This window comes from Lepidochelys olivacea (assembly GCF_965140295.1).
Source record: "Lepidochelys olivacea isolate rLepOli2 genome assembly, chromosome: 3".
Taxonomy (NCBI): Eukaryota; Metazoa; Chordata; order Testudines; family Cheloniidae; genus Lepidochelys; species Lepidochelys olivacea.
Window position 1 is genome coordinate 103,307,875 of NC_140413.1, and position 26,437 is coordinate 103,334,311.

The 26,437-nt window shown below is 41.2% G+C and overlaps 2 protein-coding genes across 2 annotated transcripts in view; one reads left to right on the forward strand and one right to left on the reverse strand.

Moving 5' to 3' along the window:
* Nucleotides 1-605, reverse strand: part of SGK1 (serum/glucocorticoid regulated kinase 1) — a 125,669-nt gene extending 125,064 nt beyond the window's left edge. The window contains exon 1 of the mRNA XM_084623220.1: nucleotides 522-605. Coding sequence (XP_084479346.1) covers nucleotides 522-590 — 69 coding nt within the window. The 5' untranslated portion in view covers nucleotides 591-605. The remainder of the gene's footprint in view (nucleotides 1-521) is intronic.
* The window catches only part of LOC311517926 (uncharacterized protein), a 40,877-nt gene extending 14,696 nt beyond the window's left edge, over nucleotides 1-26,181 (forward strand). Inside the window, exon 2 of the mRNA XM_084623221.1 lies at nucleotides 23,685-26,181. Within this exon, the coding sequence (XP_084479347.1) occupies nucleotides 23,685-24,442 (758 nt within the window). The 3' untranslated portion in view covers nucleotides 24,443-26,181. The remainder of the gene's footprint in view (nucleotides 1-23,684) is intronic.
* The last annotated feature ends 256 nt before the right edge of the window (nucleotides 26,182-26,437 follow it).

Below are 26,437 nucleotides of genomic sequence, written 5' to 3' on the forward strand. Positions count from 1 at the left end.
TAGATCTGCAAACTATCTGATACTTTCCTCCTGCCTTGAAGGTAAATACAGGTTGTGGCTATGTGGCAAATTATAGACTGACAGATTCTGCTGAGCACATGAGCATCTTCATTCACAGTGATGAATGAAGAGGGTAATGCAGCACTTCAGACTAGTGAATGAAAGGTGTAGAGCAAGTCGAACCCATAAGTGGGTGTGGGGGGAGGGAGGCAGAGAGTGAGAGATGCTGCAACATCCCTGGACTCTGATTCAGAGTGTTTTATTCTGTTCTGAATATCCAGTTCTATTACGTCAAGCTCTGTGGTACAGCTGCGATTGAGATATACGTTCCACAGCAAACATTGCTTACATCATTCAATCCCCCCCTTTGTGTACAATTTCATGGTTCTTGGTGTATAGTAAAACTAGGAGTTCATGTGTCCACTTACAGTAGGACATAGTGACTAAAACACTTTCCTCCTCCACGGACTCCCCCTTACAATGGCATGTAAAAGAAAGAACAACTGAAAGAAAAGCCTTACCCTCTTTTTAAAAAATTGAAAGGCTGAGCACTTCTTGACTGGGAATCCATTCATGTCTTTGTTGACCATTTTCCACAATAAGGAGTACACAGTGATAGATCCAGTGTGGCACCTGCTTAGTTAGTGCATCTGTGATCCTCGGTATCTCTTCTCCAGACAGTTAATGAAGCCCGAGTAGGACTGGAGAATCACAAGCAGTGCCCAGGCGACGATCTGTCACACATTCATCCTGCTGCAACAGCTACTGCAGCAGCAGCAGCAGCCTCTGCCAGCTTTCGGCTGCAATAGGCGATCAGCTGTGCTTAAACATTCCTCAAACGCATAAACGTAAACTCCTATAAAATCCAGTGACAGCCCACAAACCACAGGCAGCAAAGCTCTGGCTGAGTGGGTCTCACATAAATCCTTGCCTTTCCTCTGGATGTGCTCCTCGTGTTTTATAAGCAACCAGGCTAGTGCATTCTTTTTGCTCCTCTTCTTCTTCAGGTGATGTGATTCACCTTGTGTAGGAGACAAGAGCTGTTTTTGATTGTGCAAGTTCCAGTGGGAACTGCAGTTCAGCAACAGCAGAGAGAGGGAGAAAGAGAGAGAGAGAGCAAGAGAGAGATGCACAGGAAGGAGCAGCAGTGCACAAACAATCCTATCAGGGATGGGAGGAAGGCTCTGGGCACAAAGTACCAAAAGGCAATAGGATGATGCTGATAGCTCTTGTTTTACATTTGGACCACCTCAGTATACAAAGAAGGGGGGACCTGAGTCATTTAAAAAATGCTGTTCTTGTTTAGTTATCAAAGCACCAGGTTAGATGATAATATTCTGGAAAAAAGCCTTTGAAATGACTTATGCCATTGCGGGGGGGGGGGGGGTTTAAATTGATTTTTTATGACAGGACACAATATAGAAAGAAAAGCCTTAAAGCTGCATGAGAAGTTTCAGTATAAAGAAAGCAGTGATTCCCATAAAATGCCATTGTCATATTTGCTGTAGAAATGCAGTAAATAGGTACATACAAATTCAATCAGGTTTGTGTTCCTTTCTAGATGCATAGATTCACAGACTTTAAGGCCAGAAGGGACATTAGCTTTTTGAGTCTGTCTTCCTGTAGATCACAGGCCATTAAATGACACCCAGTTATGCCTATATTGAGGTCCATAACTTGCGTTTAGCTAAAGCATACCTTCCAGAGAGGCATCCAGTCTTGACTTGACAACATCAAGGGACGGAGAATCCGCCCCTTTCCTTGGCAATGCGTTCCAATGGCTAATCACCCTCACTGTTAAAAATTGGTCCCTTATTTCTAATGTGAATTTGTCTGGCTTCAGCTTCCAGCCATTGGTTCTTGTTGTGTCTTTTCTTCACTGGATTAAAGACCCCTGTAGTACCCAGTATTCTTTAACTGTGAAGGTACTTAGACATTGTCATCAAGTTACCGCTCAGTCTTCTTTTTGATAAATTAAACAGATGGAGCTCTTTAAATCTCTCACTATAAGGAATTCTTTCCGGTCCTCAAATCATTTTTGTGGCTCTTCTCTGCTCCGTCTCCAATTTTTTAACAAAAATTTGGACACTGGAGCTTTATGCAGTATTCCAGCATTGGTCTCACCAATGCTGTATACAGAGATAAAATCACCTCCTTACCCCTACTTATTACTCCCCTACTTATATATATATCCATGGATTGCATTAGCCCTTTTTGGCAAAGCATCACTCTGTGAGCTCATGTTCAGTTGTTTGCCCACTATGACCCCTGAATCCTTTTCAGAGTCACTGCTTTCCAGGATACCATCTGTGACAGTGCACTCCATATGATGTTATGAAAATATGCTTATGAGTGTGAATATAATATAACTGGAATATGCTTCATGCAGAAGGTCTCTTGTAAGGTATCATTACAAAGCTTATAATCTATTGAGTGTGGTCATGCTATTTGTATAAATGTATAGTCCTTGTATCTGAAACTAAAAATATGAAATATAACTCTGAGGTCCTATTGTAATTATGCAAAGTGTGGGCCATTTATGGTGGTTTGGAATCTTGATGGCTCCCATTAACCGGGACAATTGTTATAAATGGCTCTGTTTACTTGTAAGTCTTCCTGTATACCTGTGTGCTGGCAAGTGGGTAATGAAGTCTTACAGTGACATGTGATCATGTCACCTGAACTGGAATCCATCTCTAACCTGGTGTTTTTCCATTGAAAAGAGGGGTGGGAACCCAGAGAGGGACAAAGGATTCCTGCCTTGTGCAAAAGATATATAAGGGAGTGGAACAGAACAAAGGGGGCTGCAGTCATGAGAAATCCCCTAGCTACCACCTGAGCTGGAAGGACTGTATCAGGGGAAAGGATTGGGCCCAGACTAGGAAGGTGTCCAGTCTGTGAAAGAAGCTTATTGAAACATCTCTGAGGGTGAGATTTTATCTGTATCCAGTTTTCTACTGTATAAGGCTTAGACTGGCGTGCTTTATTTTATTTTGCTTGGTAATTTACTTTGTTCTGTCTGTTATTACTTGGAACCACTTAAATCCTACTTTCTGTATTTAATAAAATCAATTTTTACTTATTAATTAACACAGAGCAAGTATTAATTCTTGGGGGAGCAAACAGTTGTGCATATCTCTCTATCAGTGTTATTAAGGGCAAACAATTTATGAGTTTACCCTGTAGAAGCTTTATACAGGGTAAAACAGATTTATTTGGGGTTTGGACCCCAGTGGGAGCTGGGTATCTGAGTGCAGGAGACAGGAACACTTCTTAAGGTGTTTTCAGTTAAGCCTGCAGCTTGTGGGGGATGTGGTTCAGACTCGGATCTGTGTTTGCAGCAAGCCAGCGTGTCTGGCTCAAACAAGGAAATGTGCTGAAGTCCCAAGCAGGCAGGGAAAACGGGCTCAGAGGTAGTCTAGGCACATCAGGTGGCAGTCCCAAGAGGGTTTCTGTGATCCAACCCCTCACGTCGTCCCCATTGTGTGGGTGTGGCCTGCATTCCTTGTTCCTTGATGGATAACTTTGTATTTGGCTGTATTAAAAATGAACTTTGTTTGAATTTGCCTAGCTTACCAAGTGATACAGAACACCCTGTAGGACTGTCCTGTCCTCATCATTATCTACCATTCCACCAGTCTTTATGTTATCTGCAAATTTTATCAGCAGTGGTTTTATATTAAACTCCAGATCGTTAGGAAAATATTAAATTGCATCTGTTCTCCTTCTAGTCTTTTAAACCTGGCACCCACCACACTAATGGTATTGTTGGTTATCTCCATTATTATTATTTATTATTTATTTAATAATAATTGATTAATAATTAGTAGCGTTATTTTATTTTACCATTCCTGATGGCAGGGCTTCTGCCTTCAAAGTCTAATCAGAGACATACCTGACAGGTCTTTTTTTGCTCTTTATTTCTCCTCGGATTTTGGCATATTTTCAACTGGACTTTTTATCAGCTAGACCAACCATGTTCCCATTAGAGAAGCAGCGGCTTTCAAAATGGCTTCATAGTTTTAAAATGTCTTAGGAGTTGTTCTTTTGAGCCAGGTGAGCTGCTCTCAGCTATGTAACCTGACACAGAGATGTCCAGATTTTGACAAGAATTCTTTTTATCAGAAATTCTTTTATCTCCATGGGCTCATAAGATCATATTTCCTAATGCTTTGCCAAGTTGTCCCAGGCTTCGTTGGTGATTGCAAGACTTAAAGCTATCATTGGAGTGTGAAAGTCATAAATGGCGATGGAAAAGATGCAGTTCACAGCTGTTTTTATACCAGAATCCAGTAGTAATAAAGACTTAAGGCCCAAGAGTTTTCCTAAGAAAATCTATTCGGCTTTATTATGAAGTCAAAGTACAGTTCCATAATTAAACCTGAAATAAACATACAACCCCTTGTTCACTGCATTTAACTTCAAATGAAAGGTATACAAATTGAGTAGGAAACGCATAAGGAGTTTGAACAAGTATAGTCGACCCCCTCTGCAGAGTTTCATTGTCAGTGTCCTAGAGCACCAAAGCCTTTCATATACTTGGTGGCAGGCCAGATGTAGCATAAAAGCAAGTACTGTAGGTACTTCAAATACTAAGCTGTAAGCTCACATGCTCACCAGCTAATAAGAGAGTTTTTATTAGGGTTGTCAGGAAAGAAATCCTACAAATACTCTAGTTACAAGATTTCGGTCAGTGAGAAAGTATAAGGTAATTCCTAAAACCCTAGAGGACAGTACAATAGGTAGAGATCCTGATCTCTCAGATCTTCTTCAATTAGTCATGATTTATTATTTGTATTACCATAGAGGCCTTCGTCACGGATCAGGACCCCATTTTGCTAGGCACAGCATAGACACAGAACAGCAAGACAGTCCCTGCACCAGACGGCTGACAGTCTGTGTATAAGACAAGAGACAACAGTAGATACAATACGGGATAAGGGAGCACTTGGAAACAGTGAGATGATATCGGTCAGCATGATGGGCAGAGGTCTCAGTACAACAGCAGCCTAACATTCTTCTTCTTTTTCAAGAGAAAATCTTAGGTATTTGGTCTAGCAGGCCTGGGTTTGATTCATTCTCTGTGTAGTGTTCTCAATGTTGCCCAAACCTATGATAAGTACAGAAAATATGCTTTGTACAGTAATGCAAATAGCTTGTCAATGTCAAACACTAGGTTCTTAAACAGGAGCTGTACAATAGCTGCTTATGGTCAACAAGCACTCTATCCTTTCCATTCCTAGTAGGGAAATGTTGATAATTTCCAATAGTTGATCCTGTACTTCCCCACTAGTCTTCATCAGCCAGAAAAGACACAGATGCCACTCAGAGCTCCTTTGAAACTGTGTAAGACTGAAACTCAGACTGAGAAGACCAAACATTTGTTCCTGTAAGTCATTGTTCTGTCTCCCTGGAGTCAGATAGTTCAGTCTGAATATAGTCTCATCTTCTCAGCTCTAGGCCAGCTAATGACACATTGTGCTAAGGAGGAAGGAGCAGAGAAAGGGGAATTTCCACAGTTGTGAGAGGGAGAAATAACATCGTAGGGAGGGCTCAGAAGAGGAACAACTAGAGCAGTGTTGGGTTGGGGAACAGCCACAAGGGACTCTTGTCCTTCCTGTTCTTTAGGTGGTGATGATTTACTGACTATTCCAGTCTTTAGCAACCTACACTGGCTGACTAGTGAAGGAGATTTAATAGTTCTTTAGCACTAAAATAAGTCTTAAAATCACCTGCATACATTTATAACTGTTGCAATTTGAAGGTCTGATATTGCACGACCTTCTAGGCCTAGAAGCAATTGTTCTGTGTCTCGCTGGAAATCTGGGAATCTCTTTTATTTTCAGTAGTATGTAGTTCATGTTTCCAGACTACCATGAAATATAAATATATAGCATATTCTGCTGAAGGAAAATATCCCTCTATACAACAGGCCACCAAGCAATCCCCAGATGGTAATGAGCTTTGGTTGCTGCTGACCTGAACAGAATTCAGATGGTGAAAATCTCCACATTCCAGCATCAATCAGCTGAGCCACAGAGTCTTCCTATTTGTATTTATAGCTGGTGTTTAATTTTTGTGTATTTGATTTCTTGTTATTTAATTACCTCAGGCATCTCTTTTCTTATGGTCCTGTTTGCAAGGATTTAGCAATAATAAATAAAATAAAGTAGATCTTCACATAAAAAAGGACAAAAAAGGGCTAAATTCAGCCCAGGTGTTAAGCAGGCATAATTTTACTGAAATTGATGGAGACGTATTTACTTATACTGTGCTGAATTTGTCCTAAAGCATTTAATCTAAAGAAACAAGGTAGAGCAAGGTCATCATTATTGTCACAGTTAATTAGATTTCCCTGCTATATCTAGATTAATCAGTAAGGTCTTAGGCTTCAAAGAGTGTGAAACCAATGTTAGAAAAAAGATAGCATTTTCTGGAAATCTTATCAGACCCATATTTCTCCTGAGCTTCTCTTTCATTTATAAAATCCATTCACAGAGAGAAACCATCATTCGGCAGCAGTCCCAGCATTCCGTATCCTTTATTACACAGGCTGTCACAGTCAACGCTGACACTGAATGAATTCTCAATGCAAACTCTGCAGCTCTGCTCCATTTATTCAGATTGTGTGTGTGTATGGTGTGTGTGTGTGACATTCCAGCATCAATGGGAATTTCATAGATGTTAACAAAGTGCTGCTGGATGTGTAAGCACAAACTAACAGATGAAGCTAACTAAGGAGGAGGAAGCCAAATTAAAACCAAAGGGAAATACCCTACATGTTTATATATACTCATTAATAGGGTGTGAAAGTAAATATATAAATGATACTCATTAATAGGGTGTGAAGGTAAATATATAAATGATAAAATATAATCAGCCTTGTATAAAAACAATATAAACCAATAGTGATTCCAGATGAAAAAGCACTGATGTTCAAATTAAGGTCTTATGATGAATATATTTTTCACACACAAATGCAGGCACGCACACTCCCACTTCCAGCACTCCCTCCCCTGGCACATTCATTTGGATAGGTCAATGTCATAACATTACTACAGAGGCTGGAGAGAAATAATGACATTATTAATGCATGGTCCATCTACAGAAAACTTTTGGTCCTTATAATAGCTGACTCCGTGGATATAGTAAATGACCTGAGTTTTGATGGATCAAAACAAAATATATGATGTTTATAGGGTTATAACAGCTACCCAGGCTTGCAAAAAATTATGTCTGAAATAATTAATAATCACCTTTGACTAGTTGTCAACAGTATGATCACCAGTATGAAAGAGTTAATGGCTTTAGCAGACATAGGCAATCATATCCATAGATTGTGAGATGAACACACAGTCTATCATTCTGCCTAGATTCCATTTTAAGTTTTCTACAGAGATTTTGCAAGCTTGGTGTGACACTAAGAACCTCTTGATGCCAACTTGCAAAGGGTTCACTGTTGTGTAACAGGAACTTCTATCAGGCCTGACAAACTTACTACACCTAACAAATGTATGCAATGATTATATTTAAAAAGTTATGTCTGTTCTACTGAGAACATGTCCTTACAGTTTGTATTAAGGTGTTACTCCCCAGCAGAGGTAAAAACTCGTTTTGCCAGGCAGGGTGTATTTTCAGATGCCTACCTCGGTTTGTATGTAAATTAAGCATTGTAAAGCCAACACAGTGGAAGCCCCATTAACATGTGCAATTCAACAGGAAAAACAGGTCAACAGAGAGATGTGAAACAAATAGGAGTATAGGTTTCAGAGTGTTGTTTCAGCTCAAATAGGAGTATAGGAAGACACATTTGAGCCAGCACCACAGTGAAGGGACCATAGGAGTCCTTCTGTCTTAGGGAGGAGAAAACAATGAGTTTGGGGAAATATAAGGAGAAGCAAAAAGACATTTTATCAGCTTCACTGAGGAAGCAAAAAAAGGGCAGTGCTTTTTGCATTCATGAAGGTTGGATCCCGGCCACGTGGCCTAGTGAAGATAAGATGTTGCTTTCGGTTCGAAATTGCTTTAGACAAGGATTTTATTCTTAACATTAAGTGTAGTCTCTAAGAAGTGCATTATACCTATTGTTTTACCTGTAACCCATTGTTCTTATTATCTTTGGCCACTCTCTCTTAAATCTTAATCTTTGGAAATAAAAATATATATTTGTTTTTGCTATAATAGACTTCAGGGCTGTTCTGTTAAAGAACCTGATCCTGAGTATTACCAGTCAAGCTGTGGATACACTGTCTCTTTGGGGACCGTATGCCTGGTAACTGCTGTGAGTGTCCTGTGACAGTGGCTGGATACTATGGGGAGATGTTTCTGGGGAGTTCGGGGACTGGGATACACAAAGTGTTAACCTACAAGGCAAAGGTGGGGCTGGCAGAGCCCAGAGGAGAGTGCGTGCGTGGCCGAAGGGCTGGCCATGTCAGGAGCTAACATCCAGCTACCACAAGGAAGACTTCCTCATGCTGGAGGCAGGAGGATAACATGGTGACTCACAGTCCTGGATGCTCTGAGGCAAGACATGAAGCCAAGTGTGACACGTCGGTAAATCTGTATTGATGACCACATTAGTCCTGACACTATTAAACAGAAGCTGCTCCATAGGAATTATCATATCAAGAGCCCGTGTGGTCTATGACATTGGTAAATGCTGGCGGTTTTATGGGAGGGTATAAAATGCCCATAAAGTAACCTTTGATGATTTCATCCATTTGATTTGGTAGGCCCAGTTTCATATTTGGCTGTTTTAGTTAACTCACATAGGTTCATTCAAATTGGCATTTAGTGTCCAAATACTAAAGATGTGTGAATCACTTCAGTAGATCTCAGAACAAACCTTAATGATAATTTTGGGGGTCTGTTATTTTCAAGAATTTCAGGCCAGGTCCAGGAAAGATTTCTGAATATAGGCTGGGGCTATCCAATTCACCTACCCACTTCCTCTAGTCCAGTGTTTCTCAACGACCAGTCAATGGACCAGAGATCTCCCTGACACAGTTTAGGAAAGCAGCAAACCGGTCCCTGGTATCAAAACACTGCTGTAGTCCAATTCCCTCAAAGACGCAATCAACTAGTCATCCCCATGTCCTGGGCTCACAATGCCTTAACTGTCTTGTAATGCCTCTTGGAAGCCAGTAGCTGATTCTTTCTTTCACTGATGGCCCTCTCATTTTTTCATCTGGATCGTCAGAGGGCATCTGTTGACACAGGGATTTCCCCATCCTCTCTATTGAGCATGCCACAGAAATGTCTCATAATCTCTAACACTGTAATTAGAGAACCTCCAGTTTGTTTTGCAAGGGAGTATTAGGAAAGAGGAGGCAATTCCTGGGGTGTGTGAGGAGAAGAAGGGAACAGGTCTGAGTGGGTGAGCTGAGGCAAATATGGGAATGATTCTATGGGTATGTCTACACAGAAATTAAAAACCCGTGGCTGGCCCATCCCAGCTGACTTGGGATCACAGGGCTTGGGTTTAATTAGGGTTCAGATGTTCAAACCTGGGCTCTAGGACCCTGCAGGCCTGAGCCTGAATTTCTATACAGAAATGAAATAGCCCCACAGCTGGAGCTTCCAGTCATAGGGAGGACATGGTGGATTCATTTAACTCATCTCATGTTTCTGCCAGTGGCAAGCTTGAGCTAGGAGTCCACTTGAGATTCCCCTGTTTATGCATCCCAGGATTACATTAGATCTTTTGGCCACAGCATCACCGTGGAAGCTCATGTTCATCTTATTATCTACCAGGACTCCCAAAACTTTTTTGTAGTCACTGCTTCCCAGCATAGAGGCCCCCATGCTGTAAGTGTGGCCTACATTCTTGGTTCCTAGATGTGTATATTTACATTTAACGATATTAAAATGCTTACCAAGCAATCCAGATCCAACCACTACATTATCTTGTCTGGGATTGATGTCAGACTGACAGGCCTATAATTATCCACGTCATCCTGTTTAGTCTTTTAAAATATTGGCACAACATTAGCTTTCTTCCAGTCATCTGGAACTTCCCTCTGTTCCAAGACTGATTGAAAATCAACACTGATGGTCCAGTGGTCATTATTATCATTGTGAAATGTTTATAGGTAAAATTATGGGTACTCTGACATTATGTCTTGGAGCCTGTGAACAGACAAAGGGGACCAAACAGCTTTTTCCATATTAAGGGGAAAGAATGTATGGTGGCAGATGCCCTGTCCAGAAAAGAGGATTCTGACCTGCTGCCTCTGGGACAGCCAGTGACTAAAACTCCTGCAGTTTTGTAAGGGGGGAAGTGTGACCCTAAGAGCACCCCCCAAATGCCAGATGGGAAGGGACTCCCTGGTATATAGCAGTGAGTTTCAGTTGGTCTGACCACCCCGATGTACCTCAACTATTGTCATAATCAGTATCTCAAATGTGTTGTGTAAGGTATCATATGCAAACTGATGATACACTGCTGATTAATATAATGGTGAACTGTATGTATTAACACTCTATGAGGAATTATGGATATTCACTAACTTTTACTCTTTAAAGTCTGTGAACAAAAAAAGGGAGAGACTCACAGACACTTGGGAAATCAACCTGTGGAACTCCTTGCCAGAGGATGTTGTGAAGGCCAAGACTATAACAGGGTTCAAAAAAGAACTAGATAAATCCAGGGAGGATAGGTCCATTGATGGCTATTAGCCAGGGTGGGCAGGGATGGTGTCCCTAGCCTCTGTTTGCCAGAAGCTGGGAATGGACAACAAGGAATGGATCACTTGGTGATTACCTGTTCTGCTCATTCCCTCTGGGGCATCTGGCATTGGCCACTGTTGGAAAACAGCATACTGGACTAGATGGACCTTTGGTCTGACCCAGTATGGCCGTTCTTATGTTCTTAAAGACTGTAGCTTGTTATATCTTAGACACTAGAAAGCTCTCTCTTTTTGATTAAATAAACTTGTTATTTTTTATCTAAACCAGACTGGTGCAGTGTTTGAATTGAAGTGACTGTTAGCTCCAGTTAAAGTAGTAAGCCATGCTTTTGTCTCTTTAAAGGACAAATGAACTTTATTACTTCTCTGAGTGTTTCAGGAGAGGGCTGGCCTCTTCAGGGAAGTCAATTGGGGGGGAAATTTGAGACTGGGAGTGTGGGGGGGTTACCCTACATGTAGTAACCAAGGTTGGTGGAGACCAGGGTGGGGCTGTTGTGTTGTAGGCAGGCTACTGGGGTCAGGGTGATAAACTAGGGCTGCACCACACAGACATTACAGGAATTGCATGCTTGTCTGCTTGCCAGTGTCTGGGCTGTGAGCCACAGTAGCAGAGCATTCAAGCACCCAGAATTACAGGGCAGATGGTGACACAACCCCTCACTGGTTTGCGTTGAACCCCAGAACTTCACAAACCAATACTGCTTTCTTCCTTGATTGCAGCTTTTTGGGCACCTAATAAAGTGTTCTTTAAAAATTCCCAATTATCATTCACATGTTTCTGATTAAATTCTTCCTCCCAGCTGATTTGGCTCATAATTGTTTTCAGCTTTTTGCAATTGGCCCTTTTAAAGCATCAAGGATATGTATCACTGGTCTAGACTTTATTCTGTTTGTACATTATAAATATGATCCAGTCATGATCCTGCATCCTGCAGGCGCCTCATCCTGCAAAGAAGCATGAGAGTATCTTCATGCATGTGAGTAGTGCCAGTGAACTCACTGGGATTTCTCATGTGCATAAATGTTGGCAGGATCCAGGTCTAGGACTGCAAACTCTTTGTTGCAGGGAACTCATCTTCTATGTATTTCACATACAGGGTCTAGCACATGGTGGGGTGTAAAAATAATAATAATAAAAATCTGATCAGGGCACGTGTCTTTTACCAGCTTCCTCAGCACTTCCTCTATCCCCAGAGAATACTATAGCTATGGAGTGACCTAAAAAGGCAACATCTCTTTAAAGCTGTCCCCAAACCATGGAAACCTCATTATGGTTAAGTGTATTTAAAACAGGGTGACTGGACCTTCAAATTGAGAAGTGTCCAGCCCCACCTAAGACCCATTTAGCTCCCCACCCCAGATGGAGAAAATGAACAATGTCACATGACAGTCAGGTCATATGGCTAATGCAGGTCTTCTGGGGGTATACATAGGACAGAAGTCTATGGCTAGCTAAAGAAGACAGAAGGAAAGACTCTAGGTAGAAAACTTTGGGTGTTGCTGTTTGATAAAGAGCAGGGAGAGACTCAATGGAAAAGGAGGGCTGGATGAGGTGCTCTACACAGAGAGACAGTCCCCAGCTCACAGGTGGAAAGCCTGGGGAGTGCAAGCCTGCCTGGAACAGGAGCCAGCTAAGAAGGCAGGAGTGTGGAATGCAAGTCTGGTAGAGGAAAGCCTAAGCAGGGACAGGACTAAGAGCCCTCCACCAAGGGTTTTTGAGCTAGCTATGAAGATGATGTGGGAGCTTTTGTGTTTCTTTTTGAACTTTGTTAATAAACCAAGACCCCAAGAAGGAGTGTTACCTGATGCATAAAAACCTCTGACAAAGTTTTTGGGGAGCCCAAGGTGAGGGAGTGAGGCAGTGGTCAGTCCAAAGCCAGACTAGGTCTGGCATCATAGAGGATAAAAAGAGAAATATTTCTAAAGTGTCAGCAGATTTGGGATACAAACCAGAAGCCACTCAACTTTAGCCCATAGCAGGGAGCCTAGCTGTTTGTTGAGAGTGAGAGAGGTTTTCAGTGTAATTGTTATCAGTATTGTATTGCAAGCCTTATGCTCTCTCAAGTGAGTGGGATGGCAAAGAGATCTGATTTCCTCCAGAAAATCAGCATTCTGCAATCTGAGAATTTGGGGAATGTCAATCTTTCTCCATCTTCCTTTGCAAAAGTAAGGCAGAGATTTGTCCAAGATATAAGGAAAGTAATACCTGAAATTAAAGCTCTGGTTTTCAGGTTGATTTGGGTCTTTTCTTAGTTCCATTAGTCAATGTTCCTTGACAGGAGTTACATAATTCTGAATTATGGTTATTGGAGTCAGCAGGAGTAAGCTTTAGCCTTTAGCTAGCATTATTAGTCACTGTTATGTTTGATATACATCCAGATAGCAAAGATATCATGTAAACACAAAGAAGTGGAATTATTTTAGCATGATGAAATTGAAACTTTTCCTTTATAAATGTTTCAGTCTTGGGTAGCCTCATGAAATATGCACCCCACCTCCAAGATTCCCTCAAATCCTACTGATTTAAACTACACCAGCATATGTCAGTACAGTCACTTGATGGGATTATAAAGATATGTAGTTTTTAAATTATACTGTTTCAGAAAATAACTTGTTTCCAATTTTCAGACAAGGAGCATCGTTTTTTTTCTTCTTTATGCTTTAGACTTAAGGTTGTCTGGTTATGACCTTTGTGACTGTGGTTGAATAGGTTTGACTTGCTATGGGAACAGACACTGAGAGTTTGTGAGTATTTGGATCTGTGTATGTTTGAGAAGGTTATATAGGTAGGTATGTAGCTTTTCACTGTACTTCCTGGGTTTTGTGGTTTTCACTTCTGTGTTATTGTTCCTTAGCAACCTTAACTAGTTCTCACAAAGTCTTTTTATTTTTGAATTTGTAATAACATCTGGGTCACAGAGAATGAATCAGCTACATCTGTGAAATATTAGTGGAATCACAGTAGGCAGTCACTCATCATGAAGTTTCAGATAGGCCAGACAACTCTTCTGATCAACTACAATAAATGTCTGAGATTCAGAGAATGTTAAAAGTGGACTGTATATTAAATAATTAATATTCATGCAAAAGCACATTCAGTAACTAATTATGGTGCATCTATATTCTTCATCAAATGCATCAGGACATCCTGAAGATTTTGTATATTGGAAAAAATATAATTGGCAAATTTGGCCATAATCTCCTATCATCCAGATTAGCATACGGAGAAAATGGATTGTCTCCTTCAACCAATATCTTAGGAATTCAGAGAGAATTCATTTTATAAATAGGGGTATCAGAATGTCATAAGCTAGGGAAAGTCTTGAGAACTGAGGATTGGAGAAAGAACACCAAGATATCAAGGCTTGAGTATTTCAACCTTTGCCAGAGATAGACTTGGCTATGAGGGGTAAAAAAGAACCTATTTTTATAGAGCTGCCCAAAAAATATGAAATTCTGACATTTTTAGACAAAAAAGGGGGCACATTTTTCACAAAAATGTTCACAAAAATTCATCTTATTTTTTTCAACCAGCTCTACATTTTTTAAAAAAATTAAATTTTGAGGAATGTTTTCACATTTTTCAACCACTATTAAATTAATTATGGAATTATGATGTTGGGCCTTGTCTAGTGCCTCAAGTTAGGTTTTTGACTCATCAGTGTAAATTTTTAAATTTACATCATTTTGGTTTGCTGTTATACACTTGTATAGCTAACTATGTGGATGTATTTATTTAACTATTTTGACTGTCCGCATCTTACAATAATTAATGTGTGCAATATCATATTAAAAACCACAAGTTACTAACTGAAAGGCCCCTTAAGAAGCCCTCATTAGACAATTCCTCAAGCCTATCAAGTTGCAGTGGGGGAGGTTTAGATTGGATATTAGGAAAAACTTTTTCACTAAGAGGGTGGTGAAACACTGGAATGCGTTACCTAGGGAGGTGGTAGAATCTCCTTCCTTAGAGGTTTTTAAGGTCAGGCTTGACAAAGCCCTGGCTGGGATGATTTAACTGGGAATTGGTCCTGCTTTGAGCAGGGGGTTGGACTAGATGACCTTCTGGGGTCCCTTCCAACCCTGATATTCTATGATTCTATGATTCTATGATTCTATCCCCTCCCAAATGCCCAAGAATAATGATGAGGTTCACAGCTTGCTCAGAAGGATAGCAAATCTAGGCTCTGGTGGGCTACAGGGGGCTGGAGTTTCCCCCATAGAACACCCCCTGTGGGTAGTCATCTTCATTTGGAACCATGGGCTTCATTTCTTCCATCAACCTAGCTACCACAGGGAAGTGTATTAACTGTCGTGATGGGAGAACCCCTCCTGTTGTGTTTACACTGAAGCACTACAGCAGTACAACTGCAGCTGTGACACTGTAATATTTTAAGTGTAGACATAGGTTAATTATCCAAGAGCAGATCAGAATCTAAATGGTGAACCTGTGTTATGAATGGCAGATGCAGACCTTTGGTCAGGGAGAATCTTTTCTAAGACTTCTGGTTGCTTTCTGCAGCCCCTGAGTGTTACCTGAATTATAGCTGGCTGAGGCGCCATCCAGATATTTCTCAAGAAGTAAATCCCTCCTTTTTTTAATGTTTGGTTTAAAGAGAACAACAGTGTTCCTTATGTCTGTGGGTAGGGAGAGATTCAAAGTGAAGGTGTGACATGATTGACACAATAGGTACCAAAGAGATAAGTAGACCAACATCAGATAACATGAACTACTGCTTAGGGGTCATAAAGAATGGTCCTTTTGACATTTTCTAATGTTATATTTAAACTGATAGAATCAAATCTCTATACCTGCTTGGGTGAACTATGCTAAAGCTTAGCTGCACTCTGTTATTATGCACAGGAATTCAACTTAACACTGATAAATACTGAACTATAAACCACTGCAGAGTTCAAGAGATTTCTTGGTTTCGGAATGTTCTTCTGATGTTCCAGCATTGTAACTTGGGACTTATTATATATTGCTGTTTCTTTTAATCTAATATATTTAGTTTCAATGTCAGTTTTAGGTATTCTCTCTGGAACTACATAAAAACCCAAGGCTGGATCATCACCCAGCTTTATGGAAATTCGGTGTGAGCAATTATGAGCTGAACCTTGACAAGGTTGCATTTATAAGCCAGAACAAATAGGGGAGTTTATTGAGAGTGACTGTTCACTGAGCAGCACAAACAAAACAAAATGCAAATATGCTCACTTAGCTGCTGCTTGCATTGTGTTTTCTGCACTGATGGCACATGATCTGAACTCCAGTATCTCTTCTACATGCCACTCTGCAGGGAATATTGCTAAAGAGTTGCATATTATACTGCTGCTTCTCGTGAGCATAGTCAGTCAGGGGAACAGCCATATAAATGTAGCCAGGTTAATCCCCTTTTTAAATGAATGTGCTTCCATCCTACACTGATTCCTACACTGTCACAGAACGCTCGTGTTGGGCGGTCTCTCTCCATCCTTGAAAGCGTTTAGCTTTTAAAAAGTTTTGTTTTCTCACTGAAATGGATCGTTTTAAAATTTATCTCCTTTATCTCCCTTTTTCTTTTTTGTGCCACTGAATGCAATTGAAAGTCCTATGTCTACTTTCTTTGGGAGAGGGTTGACCCTCTTCTTCTCCCCCCTCCACTTGTTAATTTTGACCCTATGGTTTACTATTTTGTAACTTGTCAAAACTTCCTCAGTTTAGGAACTCTTACAGAGAGGCAAAAGCAAAAGTGAAACGTTGTAACTCTGCCAGGGTTTGGACCTTGCAGAAAAGGAAACATCTTTGAAATTTCAATTTTTTTCCATAATATTTTCCATTTGTTGATGACCTCTACTGGAGACGCACACAGTTCTAACATAGCTCTTAAGTAAATTTTCAAGTTGAGGTGTGTAAATCTCATTGATTTTCAATGAGCCTTAAGCTTTTCAGTTCCTAAATCACTTCTGAAAATAGACTTTAAGCTCTTAAATCACATGGGCACTTTAAAATAGTATCCTTTGTCTACATGCAGTAGTTGCACTAGTTGGAAAAGGATGCCTCACAGTCACAGAACAGTCTGGTTGAACTATGAACTTGGATTGAAAAAGATGCATTGTTTAATATATTTTTTTGTCCAAATGCAGAGAAATTAAGATTATCAATAGCTTTGTTATTTTCATTCTCATCTGCATTTTATGAGCGTTGTTTGCTTCCAAAGAGACTCTAATGAACTGGATAGCAGACACAGGTATCGCTACCCTCTGTCAGATTAAATCAGAACCACTCATTTGTGTATCATAGGCCCTATCAAGCTAATGGTGATCACCATAGGCTCACTGGTGCTTTTAGAGTAGGAGAGTCTGAGTTCTAGTCTCACTCACACTGGGAAGTTCTCAGTGACTGTGGAAGTTCTAGGTGGCCAGGGATTTGTTGCAAATGGACCTTATTTAATTATGTCCATGTTCACACACAAAAGACCTAATTACAGAACTGTCTGTGGGCCTGACTCAGTTTCCCTACACCTTGTCTTGTTGCTTACGCCCATGCGAAGTGAACTCAAAGAGGATGTAAAATGCTCCCCTTCTGATCTGGAAGCATTTCCATTACTAAGACGATATCTACACTAGAGAGCTTAGAGCAGCACAGCTGTACCGATGCAGCTGTGCCACTGTAAGGGCGCTCTATGGCAATGGGAGACAGCTCTCCCTTCGGCATAATTAAACAACCCCCAGCGAGTGGCGGTAGCTTTGTCGGCAGGAGAAGCTCTCCGACTAACGTAGACCTGTGCACGCTACCACTTTTGCTGGTGAAAGGTATGTTGCTCAAGGGTGTGTTTTTTCATATCCCTGAGCAACAAAAGTTTTGCCAATATAAGTGATAATGTAGACATGACCTAACTTTTTATGGAAGATAAACAGAATGACTGACAGTCTATCCTGTGGCATTTTGCTTAATTATTAAAAGACAGATTGAGAACTACAAAAAAAGTAAAGGAATGCAGTGAAGTTCAGACAGTATAGGTCAGGGGTAGGCAACCTATGGCACGCGAGCTGGTTTTCAGTGGTACTCACACTGCCCAGTCCTGGCCAATGGTCCGGAGGGCTCTGCATTTTAATTTAATTTTAAATGAAGTTTCTTAAACATTTTAAAAACCTTATTTACTTTACATACGACAATAGTTTAGTTCTATATTCTAGACTTGTCGAAAGAGACCTTCTTAAAACGTTAAAATGTATTACCGGCACGCGAAACCTTAAATTAGAGTGAATAAATGAAGCCTCGGCACCCCACTTCTGAAAGGCTGCCGACCCCTGGTATAGATTATGAATTACAACAGGTATACACACACTTTGTAAACGTTGTCAGCTATTCTATTTATAAATGCACCTAATTTGGCTCATTGTTCCTCAAATAGGCGAGTTGCTAATCTAATAGTAGAAGGTTTCAGAGTAGCAGCCGTGTTAGTCTGTATTCGCAAAAAGAAAAGGAGGACTTGTGGCACCTTAGAGACTAACCAATTTATTTATCGGATGCATCCGATGAAGTGAGCTGTAGCTCACGAAAGCTCATGCTCAAATAAATTGGTTAGTCTCTAAGGTGCCACAAGTCCTCCTTTTCTTTTTGCTAATAGAGGAAGGGAGTCATTCCATCTTTCTTAATTGCAGTCGACTACACTTCTATAGTTGGGATATGTTTTGCCAGCCCTGATGATGAAATTGGCTGAAGTCACAACTGTTCTAAATGGGAAACTCATCTTTGTCTCTTCTGAGATTTGTCCCACATCAAAAGCCTTTTGGTTTGATGTTCTACAATTGAAGCATTTTACACAAGGTGATAAATCCGGGCCTGAGATTGTCTGCTAAATAATATATTACATTTCCACCCTCCCCAATATACTCTCCAGATCAGGTATAATTTTGTAACAGGATGTGCTGCAGATATATATTTTATCATCATTAATGTCTAACAATGATCCTTGCTACAGCAATGAATGGATCTGCACGTCCTCTTTGTGCTATCTAAGCACTCCTTCAGATGTGTTCTGGAAAGCTATTACAAGAAAGAACTTTTTATTTTGTTTGTTGGGTTTATGGCTTGCTTCCCTTAGCCTTTATTTGATGTCACAGGGTAGTTATATTTGCCCTCTGTATAATAAACTGGGAATAGAGCTGATGAAAGCCAGGAGGGTATAAAAAAAAACAAAGTGCTGTGGTACTGAAAAGAAAGCTACTAAGCAGTCCATTTGTGCAATATACTGAAAGGAAAACACAAAGTGTAATCAGAGAAATTAATGAGTTTTGACCAGTGGAATCTGCTAGATAAGACTCAAAATGCTATTGAAATTCATTGAGCCATGGTGTAGTGAACAAAGTCAAATTCTTAGAGTTAGATTTGGGCCTAAAAGGCTGAGCTAATTAAAATCACTGGGCATGATCTTATTCTTGCAATGCCAGTTCATTTAATCTTTATTGAAATAAATGATTGGTAAATTTTGCTGAGGTGACAAATGCTGCGATTATTTTATCAAATGAATAAGAACATCAAAGTACAAAACCTTTTTTTATTTCTTTTTAATTATTATTAATCTTTTCTCCCCTCTGTGCAGTGACTGTGCCTTACAGATTTAACTCAGATCACACTGGTGGGATGAGGCAGCCATGAGAGTTAGCTCATTGTGTACCTGCAAAATACAGATGATACAAAGCTCTAGGCAAGTTCAGCAGATGTCTGCTAGCATTTGATGCATGACTGGGTGCACATCTCCACTGCAAACACCTCCAAGACACATCTACTCTTCAAATAACAGAAGGTTGCCTTTTTACACTGAGCAGTGCTAAAAGTTTTGGCAATTAAATTGCAGGTGCAAAAAAACAAGCAATGAGAAAACAGGACACTGGCACCAATAATTAATTCCACACCTTACAGTTCATTCTCCTCTCCAGGCTTTTTGCAACAGGGACATTCACAAATAACCACACAGGCACTTCAACTCTGAGCTGGGAAGGACATTCACAGATATGTGTTTGTTAGGGATTCATATGTTTCCTTTAAACATGTTACCACTTTGTTCTGTTCATTCACTTTCAAATAGCTACATGTCCATGTGGTGTTTTATCTGACATGGTACTGGAGATTAGAATATCAGGGTTAGAAGGGACCTCAGGAGGTCATCTAGTCCAACCCCCTGCAGGACCAATTCCCAATTTTTGGCCTAGATCCCTAAATGGCCCCCTCAAGGATTGAGCTCACAATCCTGGGTTTAGCAGGCCAATGCTCAAACCACTGAGCTATCTCTCCCCCCGGATTGAGTTTCTTTGTTTCCTGTGCTCAAGGATTGTCAGTTATGTTCAAAGCCTTTCTGCCTACTAATGAGACAAAAAGAGGGATGGCTTACGTTGGCAACATTTCTTTGAAGTTAAAATCTTTAGTAGGGCAATATCATTTCTAACAGCCCATAGGGTATGTTAATATTCTTGATTGGAAGTTAGTTTTGGGCTGTATTTCACTTTCTTCCTTATCATGCTCTTTCAGTGTAGTACAGGTAGCTATGAAACTGTGATGCTTTTGTTTTCTGTGCTTCACCTTTACTTTTAGAAGAACTCTTGACGGTGTGGAGTCTGGTGGCACCTTAAAGACTAACAGATTTATTTGGGCATAAGCTTTCGTGGGTAAAAAACCCACTTCTTTAGATGCATGAAAATTACAGATGCAGGCATAAATATATATAGTAGCACATGAAGAGAAAGGAGTTATCTTACAAGTGGAGAACCAGTGTTGACAGGGCCAATTCAATCAGAATGGATGTGGTCCACTCCCAATAACTGAGGAGGAGGGTGTCAATACCAAGAGAGGGAAAATTGTTTTTGAAGTGAGCCAGCCACTCCCAGTCCCTATTCAAGCCCAAATAAATGGTGTTAAATTTGCAAATGAATTGTAGCTCTGCAGTTTCTCTTTGAAGTCTGTTTTTGAAGTTTTTTTGTTGAAGGATGGCTACTTTTAAATATGCTATAGAATGTCCAGGGAGATTGAAGTGTTCTCCTACTGGCTTTTGTATGTTACCATTCCTGATGCCTGATTTGTGTCCATTTATTCTTTTATGTAGAGACTGTCCAGTTTGGCCAATGTACATGGCAGAGGGGCGTTGCTGGCACATGATGGCATATATCACATTGGTAGATGTGCAGGTGAACGAGCCTCTGATGGTGTGGCTGATGTGGTTGAATCCAATGATGGTGTCACTAGAGTAGATATGGGGACAGAGTAAGCAACGGGGTTTGTTACAGGGATTGGTTTCTGGGTTAGTGTTTCTGTGGTGTGGTGTGTAGTTTCTCGTATTTGCTTCAGGATGGGGGCTGTCTGTAAGCGGGGACTGGCCTGCCTCCCAAGGTCTGTGAGAGTTAGGGATTGTTTTCCAGGATACGTTGTAGATCATTGATGATGTGCTGGAGAGGTTTTAGCTGGGGGCTGTAGCTGATGGCCAGTGGTGTTCTGTTATTTTCCTTGTTGGGCCTGTCCTGTAGTAGGTGACTTCTGCGTACCCGTCTCACTCTGTCAATCTGTTTCCTCACTTCCCCAGGTGGGTATTGTAGTTTTAAGAATGCTTGATAGAGATCTTATAAGTGTTTGTCTCTGTCTGAGGGATTGGAGCAAATCTGATTGTATTTTAGGGCTTGGCTGTAGACAAGGGATCGTGTGATGTGTTCTGGATGGAAGCTGGAGGCATGTAGCTAAGTATAGCAGTTAGTAGGTTTCCAGTATAGGGTTGTGTTTATTAAATAAGTGATGGTCACATAAACTACAATTCATTTGCAAATTTAACACCATTAATTTGGGCTTGAGTACGGACTGGGAGTGGCTGGATCACTATAAAAGCAATTTTCCCTTTCTTGGTATTGACACCCTCCTCATCAATTATTGGGAGCGGACCACATCCATCCTGACTGAATTGGCCCTATCAGCACTGGTTCTCCACTTGTAAGGTAACCTCCTTCTCTTCATGTGTCAGTATAATAATGCCTGCATCTGTAATTTTCATTCCATGCATCTAAAGAAGTGGGTTTTTTACCCATGAAAGCTTATGCCCAAATAAATCTGTTAGTCTTTAAGGTACCACCAGACTCCTCGTTTTTTTTGTGGATACAGAGTAAAAGGGCTACCCCTCTGATTCTTGACTGTATGTGGACAGCAGCCATTTTGCTCTCAGAATTGGTGCAGCCTATGTAAAGGAGATGTGCGTGCACACAGTGCTTTGCCATGGAGGTTTACTTTTGTGTTTGTTTTCCATGAACATTCTAGCAATTGAGTTGTATAGGCCCAAATGTTTGTGCAAAAGCAATTTACATGCACATAATCATGGATACCAAGTTTTAAACATGCACACTTTGCCCTTGAAATGCTTCTATCCCCCAGTCAGGGAAGAAAATCTGTGACTAATCTGACCACTCACAACTAAGTAGTGCAGTTTACAATTCTGCATGATCGATCCCTAATATACAAAATTCAATCAACTAAATCAATTCTAATATGTACAAATAACAAGTACATTTCAGGAAAATGCAAATTGCTGAGGATGTTCTGCAAGCCGAAAGAAAACAAATTAGTCAAATACATTACTATTTATGAACCATTCTCTCTGTTCTAATGTTTTTATGTACTTTAACACTTCACAGCCCTCCCATCCACATACTTTATAATCATCTTCATTTGAGTAAAATCTGTTTGTAATGCTCAAAATTGTTTTGTGATGAACGTAGTGCAAATGGTTCTTGTTACTATATAAACTGAAGGGTTTGTTTGGCATCAGAGCACATGTCTGGGGACATTTTCAGCAATCCTGTTGCAACCCACATTTTTTTTCACATAGAGAAACAAAGGTGAAATCCTGGCCTCCTTGAAGTCATTAGGAGTTTTGTCATTGACTTCAATGGGACCAGGATTTCACCCCAAGTCTTTATCCAGTTAGGTCATATTGCAGCTGTTCCTCTGCTGGAGAACGGAGTTGAAGAGTGTAGAAGACACCTTTTACCCTCACATAGCGCAGGGCAGTCAGGTTACTGATGCCGCTGCTAACGTTACACCCCAAAGTGGGGGTAGCTGGATGACAGTGGGGATGGTCAAACCTTCTTCCTTTCAGTTAATGGATGGGAAGCACATACTGCATCCTTTTACAGATGGTTAGTATGCTACTTCCAGGACGCAGAGGCATTCTGCGTGCCTCTAAACTCTCCTTTGTCCTGTGACTGTAGAGGTGTTAATTGCCCACTTCATTTTAAATGGTCTCCTGCAACACGTGAAGGAGGACTTGTGGCACCTTAGAGACTAAATAATTTATTTAAGCATAAGCCTTCGTGAGCTATAGCTCACTTCATCAGATGCATGCAGTGGAAAATACTCATGAAAGCTTATGCTCAAATAAATTTGTTAGTCTCTAAGGTGCCACAAGTACTCCTTTTCTTTTTGCAGATACAGACTAACATGGCTGCTACTCTGAAACCTGCAACATGTGCTTACCCTTTATGATTAACAATCTGTCCCACCTTGTATTTAGCTGTGACACTCTGGATACCTTTCCCAGACCTGAAGAAGAGCTCTGCGTAGGTTGAAAGCTTCCACCAATAGAAGTTGGTCCAATAAAAGATTTAATAATTTTATTAAGATGATTTTAAAATAAAAAGAAAACGGTACAGAGTTTAAGCATAGAAGTTTCTGCTTATCAGGGGAAAAGGTACAGATTATCAACGGGTGCGAAGTTCGGTTTAGGATCAGGTGGTGTAAGGAATACATAATCTGCAATCTCCCCGATTGGGGGTAAAAGGTTAACGGGTCAAAGTACAGACATTGAGATATCGGGGTATGTTGTTCATATAATGGCTATGTTCAGGTGTGGAGTATAATGAGTGGATACGATGATGAGGGTAGATTTATCCTCATTTGGTGGGATTTAATGTTCAGTGAGTTTATGGTTCCAGTTCATATGGTCCAATGGAAAAAGTCTCTCGGTCCCTTTCTCGTAGTCGATGCACGATGTCGTACTGGCTCACACCTCCTGGTTCTGTCGGTGGCCGGTGATATGTTCGATGTAGATGTCCCTGGACCATCGGATGGTGTCCGAGACCATGAGGCGCCACATGAGCCGTGCGTAGCGTCGACCGATCCCACAGGTCCTCAGCACACGCTCGTTGCAGGGGTTCCAAGCGCCCAGGGCTCCTACAATCAGGGCATCCATCTGCACCTCATAGCCCTTCACTCTCAGGGTATCGGCCAGGGGGGTGTATTTTTCCATCTTACGAGCTCAGGCTTCGTGGAAGGCCGGGGTCCTGTTCTCAAAGGAGACCGTGATGTCGATGAGGATGATCTTTTTCTCGGCCTCGTCGGTGACTACCACGTCAGGTCGCAACTGGCTGTCAGTACCGGGGATGGCGCAGTTCACGGCGACCTCCCCCAGGCGCGGTGCGATGGCTTTCACCAGGCGGTTCTGGACGGCATTGTGGCGCAGCTGCTAGGCTCTGGAGTGGGGCTTGCAGCTGCACAGGACGTGGGGCAGGGTCTCGTTGGAGTAGCCACACTTCCTGCAACGCTTGTCTCGGTTCCCGTGGCGGACGGCTCCATTGAGCGGGACGCAGTTGAGCCGGGCGCGGTGGATGAACCGCCAGTCAGCGAAACGGGTGAAGCCGCCCCCGGCAAGGAAGCGGTTGCTGGCGTCCCACTTGCTTGTCAGTTCGAAGGCTTTATCCTGGTCCAATTTATGCTTCAGGGTTTCCATGTACAGTGAGTGGATGGCCTTCAGGGTCCTCTCCATCGTGCCCCTGGCACTCGGGGTGACCATGGTGTTGTCGGCAGACCTGATCTGCGGCACCAGGACTCCCAGCTCCTGGCGCTCCCCGCACCACTCCCAGCGGCAGCACTTCACCCACCTCATCTCTCTCTGTCCTACACAAGCAGAATGCCTCAGGCTACCCCTCGTCAGCAACTACTTTGCATGTTCCCATCTCACTCATACCCTGCAGCTACTATGCTTAAAAGCACAATTTATCTCTTAAAGAAGATCTTCCATGCATGTCACTAAAAGAATTAGCTTTTACTTTTAGCTCCTCAAGTGTTTCAAGACAAACACTCTATAGATAAGTACAAAGTACTATTGCTAATATTAATACTGACATGCATTTTCTGGTCAGCTGGCAATAATGCTGGGCTTGCTATTAAAAAGCAAAGCTCCAGGTTATGTCAGGAGGTGAGGAATTCAAAGCATGTAATATCGGTGTGTGACACAGCATGACTCTTGCTAATTCTACTGAGTGAATTGCGGGAGCAGTGGACGGAAGTTGTGGAAAAAATGGGCACTATAATCCTTGATCAATAATACCACAAAGCAATTGACAGGTAGCAACACTGCCCACTTTTTTCACAAGTGTAACAGGCTGTTCAGATGACACTGGCAAAGACTCTACAACCTACCATGATGGAAGCATTGAGTGGCAATGCAATAAGATACTAGACAGATCTACTGTGTACGGAGGTGAGTCTACAGGCCCAAAGCCAAAGGGATGTTCCACCTCATCCATAGATTTCTGGCAATCCAAGCCTAGCATTGTGTATTTGTTAACATAACTTGAGCATATCCACCTAACTACCAGAACATGTTGTTAATTAATGATGAGTCCACAACATAAGAGTTAGAAAAAATTCAAGTCACAAAGAGAAGAAATTATTGGCCAGACCATGGCCTGTCCTGTATGTCCAAGGGGAGGAGAAGGGGGACCAAAGAGACTCTTAGCTCCCCTGCACTCACTACCCACATTGTGGGTAGCAGCATGGGGTGAGAGATAAAAGGAAGCAGCACCCATGGAGTTGCTGGGTGAGTGGGTGGGTGGAAATGGGGAGTGGACAGAGCCTTTGGCTCCATCCTCACTTCATGTCAGGGGCCCTGCAGCTAAGCCAGCATGCCAGGTAACATAAGTAGTGGAAAATATATGCTTGGTACAGGGTACGTTCTTCCCACACACCACAGAGCAGAGAGAAACCAGGAGGCAGATTGGGATTGAGTCACAATTTGCTTCCTAGGCTACTCATAGACAGGGCTTGTAGCATAGCCACAATTTATCCCTATGAATCTAAGCTGGTACATCAGTCATAACAAAGGCAAAAGAAAATGGGGTGAGAGCAGGGGGGAAGAAAGGATGAAAATTACAATAAAATGTATTATTTGGGGAAGAAAAATGTAAGGAATTCTGCTGTCTATCCATATAATTTGGCTTGGCAACATTTTATTTTTATTTTTTAATTTTGACAGCTAATATTGATGATTTATTTTTAAGTAGTGTTCAATTTTGATATAAATGTTCACAGTTGCAAAAAAATCTGAGGGTGTCAGACTGGGGGGATCAGATAATTATCTAATGGCAGTGGATGCTGAGATTTAAAAAGTTAAAGCTTTATAACTCTTAAAACAAATTATCAACATCATGTGTCAAAATATACAAAGTAGGTAGCCTTAAATCAAACTCTATTAAGTTCTCGAGCAGCATTTTCCTTACTTGCTTCTCTAATTTTCAATTATTGTTGTATGAAAATATTGTTCCACCGGTTTGTGTGTATGGTGAAATCATTTTATTGGCATTTATCATTAAAATTGAAGCCTTTGAAGCCAACATTCATACAATGGTGGCAGTTACTAATTTAATGATCATAGAATCGACTTCTCAAGTAAGGACTATGTACTTTTTCTTCCAAGCATGTTGTACGGTAACACAAGTCTACAGAAGCTATT